The sequence below is a fragment of the Muscardinus avellanarius genome (genome assembly GCF_963383645.1).
Source record: "Muscardinus avellanarius genome assembly, chromosome: 21".
Taxonomy (NCBI): domain Eukaryota; kingdom Metazoa; phylum Chordata; class Mammalia; order Rodentia; family Gliridae; genus Muscardinus; species Muscardinus avellanarius.
In genome coordinates this window covers 22,177,890-22,190,533 of record NC_137807.1, presented here as the reverse complement: position 1 = coordinate 22,190,533, position 12,644 = coordinate 22,177,890, and the positions used below count along the sequence as shown (strand labels likewise).

Genomic DNA, 12,644 nt, shown 5'->3' with positions numbered 1-12,644 from the left:
GAACTGCATTGAATCTGCAGGTCATTTTGAGGAAGAATTTACTGTGGACATTTAATAGGTCTCTGCCCTTTAGGTCTTGTTCTTCTGCAAAACTTTCTAAATATTATACAAATTTATCCAGGGTCTTAAAATTTTTTTAAAATATATTTTTAGGTGGTTTTTAATGCACTTGTGTTTTTGTTTGTTTGTTTGTTTTTGGTGGTCCTGGGAGTGGAACCCAGGGAGTTTCTACCTCCGGGCTATACTCCCAGACCTATTTTATATTTTTATTTGGAAACAGGGTCTCTAAGTTGCTGAGAGCCTCACTGAGTAGCTGAGGCTGGCTTCGAACCTGTGCGATCCTCCTGCCTTAGCTTCCCAAGTGCTGGGATTACAAGTGTGCACTACCATGCTCAGCTGTAAGTGGTATTTTAAAAAATATTTTTATTTTCTAGTTGTTTCTGGTATACTAAATGTCATTGGTATTTTAGTTTTTTTTAAAAAAATCTAACTTACTAGATTCTTTTTTTGGAGTACTAGGGGTTAAACCCAGGGACGTTCTACATCCCCAACCCATTTTTATTTTTTGTTTTTGAAATAGGGTCTTACTATGTTGCTGAGAATCTTATTGAATTGCTGAGGCTTTCCTTGAACCTGCAATCCTCCTGTCTCAGTCTCCTAAGTACTGGGATTACAGCTGTATGTCACCGTACCTGGCTGAGTTTTTATTATTGATTTATAGGTTCTTTTTTGTTATTCTGTGTCGACAGTATTATTTGAGATTTTTTTTTCTTTACTTACTCTTAAAACACTTCTAACTTTGCTTATTACACTGCAGACTTGTGCTTTGGGGTTTTTTTGTGGCACTGAGGACTGAACCTAGGGATATTTTATCTCTGAGCAACATCACTATTTCTTTTTTTTTTTTTTAATTTTATTATTTCAAAGCAGGGTCTCACTCTTGTTTTCTTAAATGTATTTTTTTTTTCCCCCGGGTCTGGGGATGGAACCCAGGGGCATTCAACCTCCGAACTACAGCCCTTGCCACATTTTTATTCTTAATTTTTTGAAACATGTTTTATTCTTTTTTTTTTTTTTTTTTGTGGAACTGGGGTTCCTGGAAGCCCTTCTACTTCCGGGCTACACTCCCAGACCTATTTTTATATTTTTATTTGGAAACAGGGTCACTTAAGCCTGGCTTCGAACCAGCGTGATCCTCCTGTCTCCGCCTCCCAAGCACGGGGACTACAAGCGTGCGCCACCATGCCCAGCTTCTTTATGTTTTTAAACAGGGTCTCACTAAGTAGCTGAGGCTGTCTGCGAACCGCGATCCTCTGGTCTCAGCCTCCTGAATGCTGGGATTCCAAGCGTGCGCCACCACGCCTGGTTTGTGTCTTGGCTTTTAGTTGGACCCGCGGGCATCCTAACACTGCATTGGACCCTCCCAGGTTGTTTAAAGTTACATCGTTTCTGCTTTCTTGGCCCTTCCTTCCCGCTTGTATCCACCTTCCTTCATTCATTGCAACTCACTTTTCTTTGGCTTGAAAGAGAGATGGTAGCATCCCCTGCACTGGGGTTGGTAATAGGTGCCCTTTGGTTTTGTTGGTCTGAAAGGCTGCGTCTTTGCTTTCGTGGGGTGGTTGTCTCTGGTTGTAGAAGTCCACACTGCGGCTGCGTCCGAGTTGAACACGGCTCGCCGTGTCTTGGCGTCTGTTACTGCTGAGAAGTGAGCTGTGTCTCCTCCTTGCCTCAGTGAAGGTCTCACTGGTCTTCTGCGGGCTGACTTTAAGGTCTCATGTTGGGTTGATGTCGCTCGTCACTGTCCGTCAAGGGCTGAGTATCTTTTTTACCCTCTTTGAGGTCTGATAGGCTTCTTGACTCTGGCTTAATGTCTTTCTTGGCAGACTTGAGACTGAACCCTGGCCCTGCCACCTGCTAACTCGGACTCCAGCTGGTATTTAACCAGCCCTCACCCCTCAGCTTCCCTGACCGAGACGCGGGCATCAGGAGACCTGCCTCCCGTGACTGCTACGAGGATGGGTTGTGCGGGGACGCTGAGCCTTTTCTAGTATCCCGTCCTCACTTAGGCTTGAGCCTTGGGTTTTCCTGTTCCCTTGCTGTTTTCCTTGATTTCAGAGGCGCGGTGTGTGTGAGTGACCAGTTGCCCGTCATTGCTGGCGCCAAGGCTCTGGCCTCACGCTCTGTGGGCACAGCATCTGTGCCCCGTCCCTGTCGTGTGTGAATGTCGCGGTATTGGGTTCCACAAAGCCTCGTCATTGACGGCCCCGGCCGCTCGGTTTTGCCGAGGCCGTCAGCAGAGTGTGGCTGGAGGGAAACAAGCAGGAGGCTCCTGCCTCGAGGGAGCTGTGGCCGAGCGTGGGCAGGTGAGCGCGCCCATCGCCCCTCCATCTCTTGCCCATGCTGTGCCCTCCTGGGCGCTGGTGTTTGGACCCGCCAGCTGGCCTGCACTATGCCCTGGATTCCTGCGGCTGGGTGCCCTCTCTCCACACGGTGAGTGCTGTTTGGAAGCACTTGGAAGGCTGCTTAGCAGTGGTCCTTGGCTGGAGCTTGCTTTTTCATTGTGTTCCTGACTGGTGGCCATTAAATTCCCTGTGGTCTAGAAATGGGACTAGAAGACGGCTTTGGCTGCTTCGTAGCTGTCTTCAGAAGAGAGCTCTTTGGAGCACACCCAGCGATTCATGTAGTACTTACTCGACAAGCTGTAGACTCTTGTCTTGGAGTAGTTCTGAGAGGGAGGATTGGGGGTTTTGCTGTAGCCACCCTCGCAAAGTTATTTTATTTGGAGTTGCTTTGTGTTTCCTGACACACAGCAACGACATTTAATGTCAGTGAAATGCTCCTGTGTTGCAGTTGCAGGCAGAGGCCCCGAGGCTGGCAGAATATCAAGCGTACATCGACTTCGAGATGAAGCTGGGCGATCCTGCGCGCATTCAGCTGATCTTCGAGCGCGCCCTGGTGGAAAACTGCCTCGTCCCAGACTTATGGATCCGTTACAGTCAGTACCTAGTAAGATGACTGTTCTGGTTTTGCTTTTCCCAGTCTAGATTCTGTGTGAGGGAAATCAGTGAGAGTACGAGGGGTCCTTTGCATGCTCTCTCTGCTCTTTCTCTTCTATCCTCCTTTTCTCCTTTTTGCTAACTTGCTTAGGAATTTCTCTTCATGTGGAAGTTATTTTAAACTCATCTAGCTGTCTAAAAATTTGCTTGCACACACCTGACTATTTGAGGATTTAATAACAGATTTTTTTCCCCTTAACTCTTTATTATGAAAAAATGTAAACATAGCCTGGCATACTTGGGAGGCTGAGACAGGAGGATCACGGGTTCGAGGACAGCCTCAGCAAGTAGGAAGACTTTCAACCTAGTGAGACCTTGTTTCGAAAATAAAATAGAGCTGGGGGTATAGCTTGGAGGTAGAATGTCCCTGGGCTCAATCCCCAGTACCACTAAAAAAATAAAAGTAGATTAGTGAACTAAAGCTTCAGATACCCACCATCCAACCTTCAACAGCAATGAACAGTTATGGCTCTATTCTGGTTTCATCTGTACATTTCCTTACCGGCTTCCCGGAGCAAATCTAGAAGTGATGTTTTATTGGTAAATATTTCAGTTCGTGTACATCCTCTCGTGTATAAAAGGATCCAGATAAGGTTCATACGTTAGGATGGGTCGATGTCTCTGAAGGCCCTCTCCCCGTCCTCTCCTATTTGAGATGGGAGCTGCCATGAGTTGGGCCAGGACCTTACTTTAGTTCTTGGAGAATGAAAGAATTCGACTCAGGAGATGTGGAAGTTAGAACTCTGCATCTAACAGTAAACGGGCTGGGCGTGTTGGCGCACGCTTGTAATCCCAGCATTTGGGAGGCCGAGACAAGAGGATTGTGGTTTGCGGGCAGCCTCAGCTACTTAGCGAGGCCCTTTGCAACTCAGTGAGAACCTGTTTCAAAAACAGTTAAAAAAAAAATCGGAGCTGGGCGTGGTGGCCATGCTTGTAATCCCCGCGCTTGGGAGGCTGAGACCGGAGGAACGCGCAGGTTCGAAGCCAGCTGTGCTGGCTTAAGGGACCCTGTTTCCAAAAAAAAAAGAAAAAAAAAAGTATAAAAATAGGTCTGGGAGTGTAACCTGGAGGTAGAAGGGTTTCCAGGAACCCCAGTACCACACAAAAAAAAAAAAACCGAGTGTGGTGGCGCACACTTGTAATCCCCGCGCTTGGGAGGCGGAGACAGGAGGATTGCGCAAGTTCGAAGCCAGCCGCGCTGGCGTAAGAGACCCTGTTTCAAAAAATATAAAATAGGTCTGGGAGTGTAGCCCGGAGGAAGAAGGGCTTCCAGGAACCCCACTACCACCCAAAAAAAAAAAAAAAAAATAGAGTTGAGGGTGTATCTTGGAGGTAGAATGCCCCTGGGTTCCATCCCCAGTACTGCAAAAACAGAAACAAAAACAAAATAAAATAGTGAACAGGGAAGACCAGCAAAGCCCCCACGCAGGGGAAGGGGCTGCAGAGGGTCGCTGCACCGGCCCGCATGGAAGCGCCCTGGCACCCGTGTCCAGCACTGAGCAGGCTGCGGGTGGAAGCGCTGGGCCGGGTCGCGCGCGACGTCTTAGCACAGGTTTCTTTTGTCACTTGCTTGAGCCGGCAGTGTCTTGACCTCCTAACAAGAGCCTTTATCTTCTCACCTCGAACTTCTTTACCTTAGGATCGGCAGCTCAAAGTGAAGGACTTGGTTTTGTCTGTGCACAGCCGCGCCGTTAGGAATTGCCCCTGGACGGTCGCCCTGTGGAGGCGGTACCTCTTGGCCATGGAGCGGCACGATGTGGATCATCGAGAGATTGCCGGTGCGGATGCCCCTATGGCCAGCTTCGTAGGTGTTTTGTCCCACGTGAGCAGAACGGTGATGAGGTCATCCAGTCAGTATTCTCAGGGTTTTCTGTGGGATACTGAGTAATCGTGACAGAACAGACTCCAAGCAGAAGATAACCTGACTGTGGCTTCTCAGCTGTGTAATTCGCTGAGCCGCACTCTGCCTCTCTAAGGCGCTGTGGTCTCTTCTCCGCGCTTACTTGGGCTGGGACTCCTTGCAGGGCGTCTTGTAGAGTGAGCTCCTTCTAGGACACGGTTCCCACGGTGCTGTGGGAGCCTTCACCTTCTTGGACCCGGATGTTACAGCTTTTTAGAGTGACGTAGTACTTTCTAGTTGGCAGAGTTTTTAATGAGCTTCTTTTTGAACTGGCAATGAACCTCGACCTTTTCTCCAACTCCAGAGACCTTTGAGAAAGCTTTGAACGCTGGCTTCATCCAGGCCACTGATTATGTGGAGATCTGGCAGGCCTACCTTGATTACCTGAGGAGAAGGGTCGACTTCAAACAAGGTATCGAAGTGATGTCTTTTCCTCAGCACCGAGCCTTTCCTTACCACGCCTTTGAAATGTCTCAGTTCCCCAGGTGTGCTGTGGCTGGGGAGGTGATATAGACCAGCTATTGGTATTTTTTTTCTCCCAAAAGTTTTGGTGATTTATGGTGTCAGCAAGTCAGGCTCCGGCCTAGAAAGGAAGATGTTGACCCTTGAGTTTTATGTTCCTCCTGCCAGCTTCTGTAGCCTTGTCTCATTTTCCACTTCTGTCTCTTTGAAAAATCCCAAATTATTTTTAAAATAGGCTTATAGTGGGGCGTGGTGGTACACGCCTATAATCCCAGCCTTTGGGAGGCTGAGACAGGAGGATCGCAGGTTCAGGCCAGCCTCAGCTACTTAGTGAGACCCTGTTTCAAGGGGGAAAAAAAAAAAAAGGGAGTTATAGGTGTAGCTCAGAGGTAGAATGCCCTTGTGTTCAATGTCCTGTATCCACCCCCCCCCCCAAGTAGAATTAATATTTGTTGCCCACAAAAAACCAGAGGCACAACTCAGACTTGCGCCTGCCCACCGTGTCAGCCACTGCTCTGGTGAGCGCCTCCAGCCATCCTGTGATGGCCGGCCCTCCGCTGCGGTCCTCCACAGCCCTAGCCCCGTCCCCCAGCTTCATTCCGTTCGCGCATGCTGGGTGTTCTTCCCCTTCTGTCTCCCCTGCCATCGGGTGAGGCAGCCACTGAGAGCTTAGTCCTGTGTCTTCCGTATTGTGCCGTGGGAACGGTGGGGCTCCAGGAGTTTCAGCGTAGGGTTAGAGAACAGTGCAGCCCCGCGGCCGGTTAATCTCTCGCTGTTCCCAACAGACTCCAGCAAGGAGCTGGAGGAGCTGCGGGCCGCCTTCGCTCGCGCGCTGGAGTACCTGCAGCAGGAGGTGGAGGAGCGTAAGTGTGTCCCCGGCCCCCGCCCGCCCCCTGCTCCGCCGAGGAGCCTGCGCCTCGGAATTGCCTTCTGAATCTCGCCAATCCCCTTCTCCAAGGTTTCAGCGAGAGCGGCGATCCGAGCTGCATGATCATGCAGAACTGGGCCCGGATCGAGGTGAGCCAGCTTTGACAGCCCGAGTTTCCATCCTTGAAGGACCTTTGTGTACTGTCTCCTATGAAACGTTAGTGAAAATTGGGTCTGAACCCCAGGAAGAAGCTTGGGCTTTGTAAGGATCTTTGTAAGTTATTTACTTAGCTTCGTGCTGCAAGCCGGCCACAGTGCCGACCTGCTGGTAAGCACTTGTGGACTCGTGCGCCCCGCTCGTGGCTGCGTCCGTGGTGCCAGCGCTCCGTCAGGTGCTAGGGAACCGGCTGGGCACCGTCTCAGAGCTCGCGCTGGCGTGGAAGAGGATGGGCTGGCCAGATGACTAGAAGGGGATAGTGGTTGAAGATTTTTACTTAGACCTGGACTCCAAACGTGAGCGCAACGTGGAATCCGCTCGTGATCATCTGTGGAGTCCGAGTCTGGCTTTGTTTCAGATGGCATCAGGACTAGGCCAGTCTTTGCGTTGCTCTCAGATTAATAGAGTGCAGCTTGATGAAAGTAGATGAGAAACGGCTGTACTGCGTGGGAAGTGACTGCTGGTTCCCGCCCTCCACGACCCCTTCTGAGGGCGACCTGCAGAGGGCAGAGCGGTGGGTGTGGGAGGAGCTTGGGGTGCAGGGGCCACCTGCCCACGTTTGTTCCAGGGAGCTCTGCGCTGGGCGCGGGTGTCAGAAGGTTCTGGTCCTTCCCTAACTGAGCTCACCCTGTGTTTTAGGCTCGCCTGTGCAATAACATGCAGAAAGCTCGGGAGCTGTGGGACAGCATCATGACCAAAGGCAACGCCAAGTACGCCAACATGTGGCTGGAGTACTACAACCTGGAAAGGTAAGTACCCCGCCCTCCCGGCAGGCCGCAGCACGAGGCAGTACGCTGTACTCTGAGAGCCATGGGTTTCTTTTACTTTGTTTTTACATTTTGTTTTGATTTTTGGACATGAATGTTGCCTTCGACTTTTTGGGGGCTATTTATTTTTTATTATATTTGCTTGTACAGCAAAGTAGAAGATACCAAAAAGCAAAGCAAAGAACTCAAATTACCTGAAAGCACCAGCCCAGACTTATCTATTGTTAATGGTTTGGGGTATATTTTTTGAGACTTTTTGATGCTTATATTTCTTTCAACTGAAAATACAATTGTAGCACATATGTTATTAATCTTTAAAACTGTTTGAATTTGCCGGGCGTGGTGGCACGCGCTTGTAATACCTGTGCCTTGGAGGCGGAGAAAGGAAGATTGCGCAGGTTTGAAGCCAGCCGCGCTGGCTTAAGAGACCCTGTTTCCAAATAAAAATATAAAATAGGTGTCTGGGAGTGTAGCCCAGAGGTAGAAGGGTTTCCAGGAACCTAGTACCACACACACACAAAAAAAAAATGGTTTGAATTTAATAAGATATTTATACATGGGGAAAATTGTAAAGAAAATGACTCACTTTTCTATTTAGTGTATCTTGAAGTTGCGTGTCAGGTATATTTCTGTTGCTGATGGTGGAAGCAAGCTCATCCTTGTAATCCCAGCACTTGGGGGGACTGGAACAGGAGAGTCACAGATTCAAGGCCAGCCTCAGCAGCCCAGTGAAAAACCCTATTTCAAAATAAAAAATGAAAAGCTTAGGGGTGTCGCTCGGTGGTAGAACACCCTTGGGTTCAATCCCCTGCACTGCTCTTTTTGTTTTTTGAATATTTTATTTTCCCCCTATTTAAAAAATACTGTGTGCTCAAATTAAAATGAACAAACCACTTCGAAAACCATATGCTAGAAAAGTGATGGTGCTTTCGAAGCCCCGCTCCAGAGGTGCAGGCTTGTTGACTGATTCTCCAAATTGGCGGTTTGCGCGCTTTGCAGCCCGGGGCCCTCTTGGACCCTCTTGGACTCTTTTTCTTTTTTCTTTTTTTTTCTTTTTTTTTTTTTGCGGTACTGGGGATGGAACCCAGGGGCATTCTACCTCTGAGTTTTACCCCCTGCCCTAATTTTTATTTTTTATTTTGAAACCGGGTCTCACTAAGTTGCAGAGGGCCTCACTAAGTAGCTGAAGCTGTCCGCGAACCGTGATCCTCCTGTCTCAGCCTCCCGAATGCTGGGATGACAAGCGTGCGCCACCATACCCGGCTCCCTCTTGTACTCTCAAAGGCAGTATCCCAAAGAGCTTTGTTTATATGGTTTATATCAGTATTTAGCCTCTTAGAAAATAAGACTGAGAAAATTAAAAATCTGCTTACAACGTCACATAAATAACACTTTTAGGAGAGGTGACTGTTTTCCAAATCCCAGAATCACTTAGTGAGGCTCGAGCACCATCTCGTTTTGGGGCGCATCTCCGGTCTGGCCTTGTAGAAGGTAGCTGAATCTTGCCGCCCCTTTCCACGTCAGGCCGTCATGATGTGTTTTCACTGAAGGGTATGGAGAGAATTTGTCTGGACACACAGGAGGGCAGGAGAGAGAGGCGTTTCCGTAGCTGTTCAGGCGATCGGGGCTTTCTGCTTCCACCCTGCAGCCCACGTGCTAGGTTCCAGGTGGGCGGGAGCGCGCCCTGAAACCTGCCCTGCGCCACTCTCGTTTTGATGGACCTTCCGCCGGATGCTGTGATTTTAAGACGACAGGTGTTGTTCAGGCGCAGAGTCCTCGTCATCACGTGGCTCTTCCACGTGTTGGCACGTTTTATTCTCTGATCTAAAAGTCGTGCTTCTCCATCTCCTCTCTGATCTGGGAGAAAAGCCTTCCAGGCAGGAAGGCGTCACACTTGGAGTGGAAAATCGAGAGTCCCCACGGTTCTCAGTTCAGGCTTTATCTCTTGCAACAAACAAAACCAGTGGCTTTCCCTGGAGTGTCAGACCAGCTTCATTACTTTTCAGAAGTGTCTGCCCAGTGAAGGTCGGCGTGGCCGTGGTTTGTCACTCAGCTCTTCAAGTAGAGATGGCACTTTCTGAATAAAGGGACGAATTCTGCTTGCAGCGCAGACAGCGGCTCTCCCACACCGCTGGCCTTGGCAGGCGGAGGGCGCTTAGTGTCCCCCCATCCCGTCAGGTGGAATAGTGAGGTGCGCACCGCCCCGCTCACAGCCACCGTGCGGAGCTCCAGAGATACTTTGGTGTTACTAGGAAAGCAGTTCTCAGTTTGTGACTCCCTGAAAGGGTCTGGGAGCCAAGGGTCACGGGTACATGGATTATATCTTGGGAACCACTCTGAATTTTTTCTGAGTATCTTAATATATATTTACAATATATTTTCTTATTTTTATGGTACTGGGGATGGAACCCGAGGGCATTCTACCTCTGAGCGATACCTCCAACCCTATTTTTTATTTCTTCTAATTTTGAAACAGGGTCTTACTGAATTGCGTAGGGCCTTGCTTAGTAGCTGAGGCTGTCTGCGAACCGCGATCCTTGTCTCAGTGCCCCGAGTGCTGGGATGACAAGTGTGTGCCACCATGCCCGGTGTAGTTACACTATTCATGTACATGTATACTTGAAAAACAAAGAAAGAGAACGCAGTTGCGCAGCTGATGCACAGACTGTTCCTTACAGGCCACGATCAGTGGTCATCTTTCCCCGCCCCAGGCCTGCAGCCTGGCCACTGCCCGGGCTCAGGAGTCTGCCTTCCGCAGGACCGCATGGGTCCTGTCACATGACCTGGACTTACTGGACCCCGTGGGTGCTAGAGGCAGGCGGCGTACGGGTGCATACCCAGGAGCCCTGCCTGGCCGTGGAGACCGGAAGGGTGGCGTGGTCATTCTGGAGGCTGAGAGCCCACCTGTGAGGGCAGCCCCGGCCTGGCCCTGTCCCGTGGCCGCAGCTGTTGGCTTCTGTCCTAGGGCGCACGGTGACACGCAGCACTGCCGGAAGGCCCTGCACCGCGCCGTGCAGTGCACCAGCGACTACCCCGAGCACGTCTGCGAGGTGCTGCTTGCCATGGAGAGGACGGAAGGTGGGACCGACTGGTCATGTGCAGCCCCTGTGGCGCTGTGCCATGGGACAGCGGGGCGGGAGGGCGGGCAGGCGGCTGCGGGAGGACCGGCCCAGGCCGGTGGCGGGCTCTCCCCACACCTGGGGCATTTAGCTGCACTCCTGGCTTCCAGTGTTAGATGCCACTGGGGCTTCCCACCCCAGCCAAACCCGACGACCAAAATGTCCCTCGTTGGGAGACCCCCAGGGGAGAGCCCCTGCTCCCAGCCCATCTGTGCAGGGCGGAAGGGCATGGTGGGCAGCGGGCTCAGCACCCCTCTCCACCCCACCCCCGCCTGCTGCCCATGTGGATTCGGCCTGCAGTGTAGACCTAGAACCAACAGGGAGGAGTGTGGGTGTGTCCATGAGAACTGACCTGGAGATCAGACCCCAAAGCACAACAGAAACACCTCAATATTTGAGTAGCTCTGAACGTCCTTCAGTCTTAAGTCAGCCTTGTACCCTTGGCATTAAGGGTGTTTTCATAGTCTGTCATTGAGAGCCCATAAAAGGTCATATTCTGGTTTTCCTCTTTCTTTTTAATTTTTTTCGGTACTGGGAATTGAACCCAGAGGCATTCTATCTCTGAGTTACACCCTCAACTGTATATGTGTGTGTATGTGTATATATATATATATATATATATATATATATATATATATATATATATTTTTTTTTTTTTTTTTTTTTTTTTTGTGGTACTGGGGGTGGAACCCAGGGGCTTTTCTACCTCCGGGCTATACTCCCAGACCTATTTTATACTTGATTTGGAAACAGGGTCTCACTAAGTTGCTGAGAGCCTCACTAAGTAGCTGAGGCTGGCTTCGAACCCATGCGATCCTCCTGTCTCAGCCTCCCAAGCGCGGGGATTACAAGCGTGCGCCACCATGCCCGGCAGCCCTACTTTTTAATTCTTTGCCTGAAAGGTCTCACTAAGTTGTGGAGGGCCTCCCAGTAGCCGAGGCTGGATGCGAACCTGTGACCCTCCTGTCTTGGCCTCCCATGTACTGGGATGACAAGCGCGCACCACCACGCCCGGCTCCAAGTTCTGCTTTTTCATTTTTCTTTTCTGAAGGAAAAGGTGCACTTTAAACACACCAGGGACTGTAAGAAATCAAGCCCACACGAGGGACGTTTTCTTAAAATGAGATGCCCGCCGTCCAGCTCTGCCTGTCGTGAGGGAGAGACCTGGAGGTGTGGGAAAGGAAGAAGGATTTGTTACTGTGTTCCCCGGAAACCCAAGGAGTGAGAGTTTTGCTTGTTTTTCATTCAAGGTACTCTAGAAGACTGGGACATAGCTGTTCAGAAAACTGAGACCCGACTGGCTCGCGTGAATGAGCAGAGAATGAAGGTAGCGGTGTTGCTGGCTTTTATGGTACACTCTCGTCGGTGCAGGGCAGTCTCGGGCCATGGTGGAGCGCGCCACGGCCCCCTGCCGCTTCCCCCTCCCTCACGCCGAGGCTGGCATGGTGATCTCACACGCGTAGGCGCACAGTGAGAGTGCGCCCTTCACTGACCCTCACACGCTCCGCTGCTCCCTGGGGTCCCCCTCAGTTATCCGAAGTCCCTCTTTTAGCCGACTGCCCCAGGCTCCCACGTGAGAGGAAAGCCGAGGACCCTGGCTGCCGTGACCGGCTGCTCTCACTAACGTGTCCCCAGGCCCATCACTGATCCTCAGACAGTGCCGTTTGTTCTTTATGGCTGAGTAGAATTCCCCTGCGCCTTTAGCCCGCGTTTTGTAATCTGCTCATCTGCTCGGGACACCTGGGTTGGCTCCATGATTTTGCTGTTGGGAATTGTGTGCTTTGTTTGCGTCTGTGGAACCTCTCGCAGCTCTTTGGACTTGCTAGGTGTGAGTGTTTCTTGTTGAGCCTTGGAGGTCTTCATAAGCTCTATGTTTTACTGAGTAGTAATTATGGACTACTTGAATCAGTATTCAAATTCATGCTTTTTTAGACTTAACTATTTTAGCTATTAAGAATAATAGCTCTTTTATTTAATGGGAGAGTTTGGGCCCTAACATTTAGGTAGAAGAGAATAAAAAGGAGCTTTAGTTGGTCTTAGAGTGGAAGGTGAGCCTGCCCGGCTCCCTTAGGGCCCCGGTGTGATGGGTTGAGTCCAGACTGCGGGCACACCTGGGGACAGCGGGGCGCGCGCCCCTGGCCCTTCTCCTGGCCGCTTCTGTTCATCTGGGCCACAGGTCCTCCCCACGCTACCGGCTCACTGCCCCCTCTCAGGAAACACAAAAACAGACAAAAGCCCCAACACCACCCTGTGCCC

At 50.5% G+C, this 12,644-nt stretch overlaps 1 protein-coding gene across 1 annotated transcript in view; it reads left to right on the top strand.

The window, feature by feature from the left end:
* Positions 1-12,644, top strand: part of SART3 (spliceosome associated factor 3, U4/U6 recycling protein) — a gene marked incomplete at both ends in the record, with an annotated part of 33,176 nt that overhangs the window by 14,610 nt on the left and 5,922 nt on the right. The window contains 8 exons of the mRNA XM_080717807.1: positions 2,851-3,006; positions 4,696-4,834; positions 5,261-5,368; positions 6,204-6,281; positions 6,377-6,435; positions 7,142-7,251; positions 10,235-10,347; positions 11,639-11,715. Coding sequence (XP_080573933.1) covers positions 2,851-3,006; positions 4,696-4,834; positions 5,261-5,368; positions 6,204-6,281; positions 6,377-6,435; positions 7,142-7,251; positions 10,235-10,347; positions 11,639-11,715 — 840 coding nt within the window. The remainder of the gene's footprint in view (positions 1-2,850; positions 3,007-4,695; positions 4,835-5,260; positions 5,369-6,203; positions 6,282-6,376; positions 6,436-7,141; positions 7,252-10,234; positions 10,348-11,638; positions 11,716-12,644) is intronic.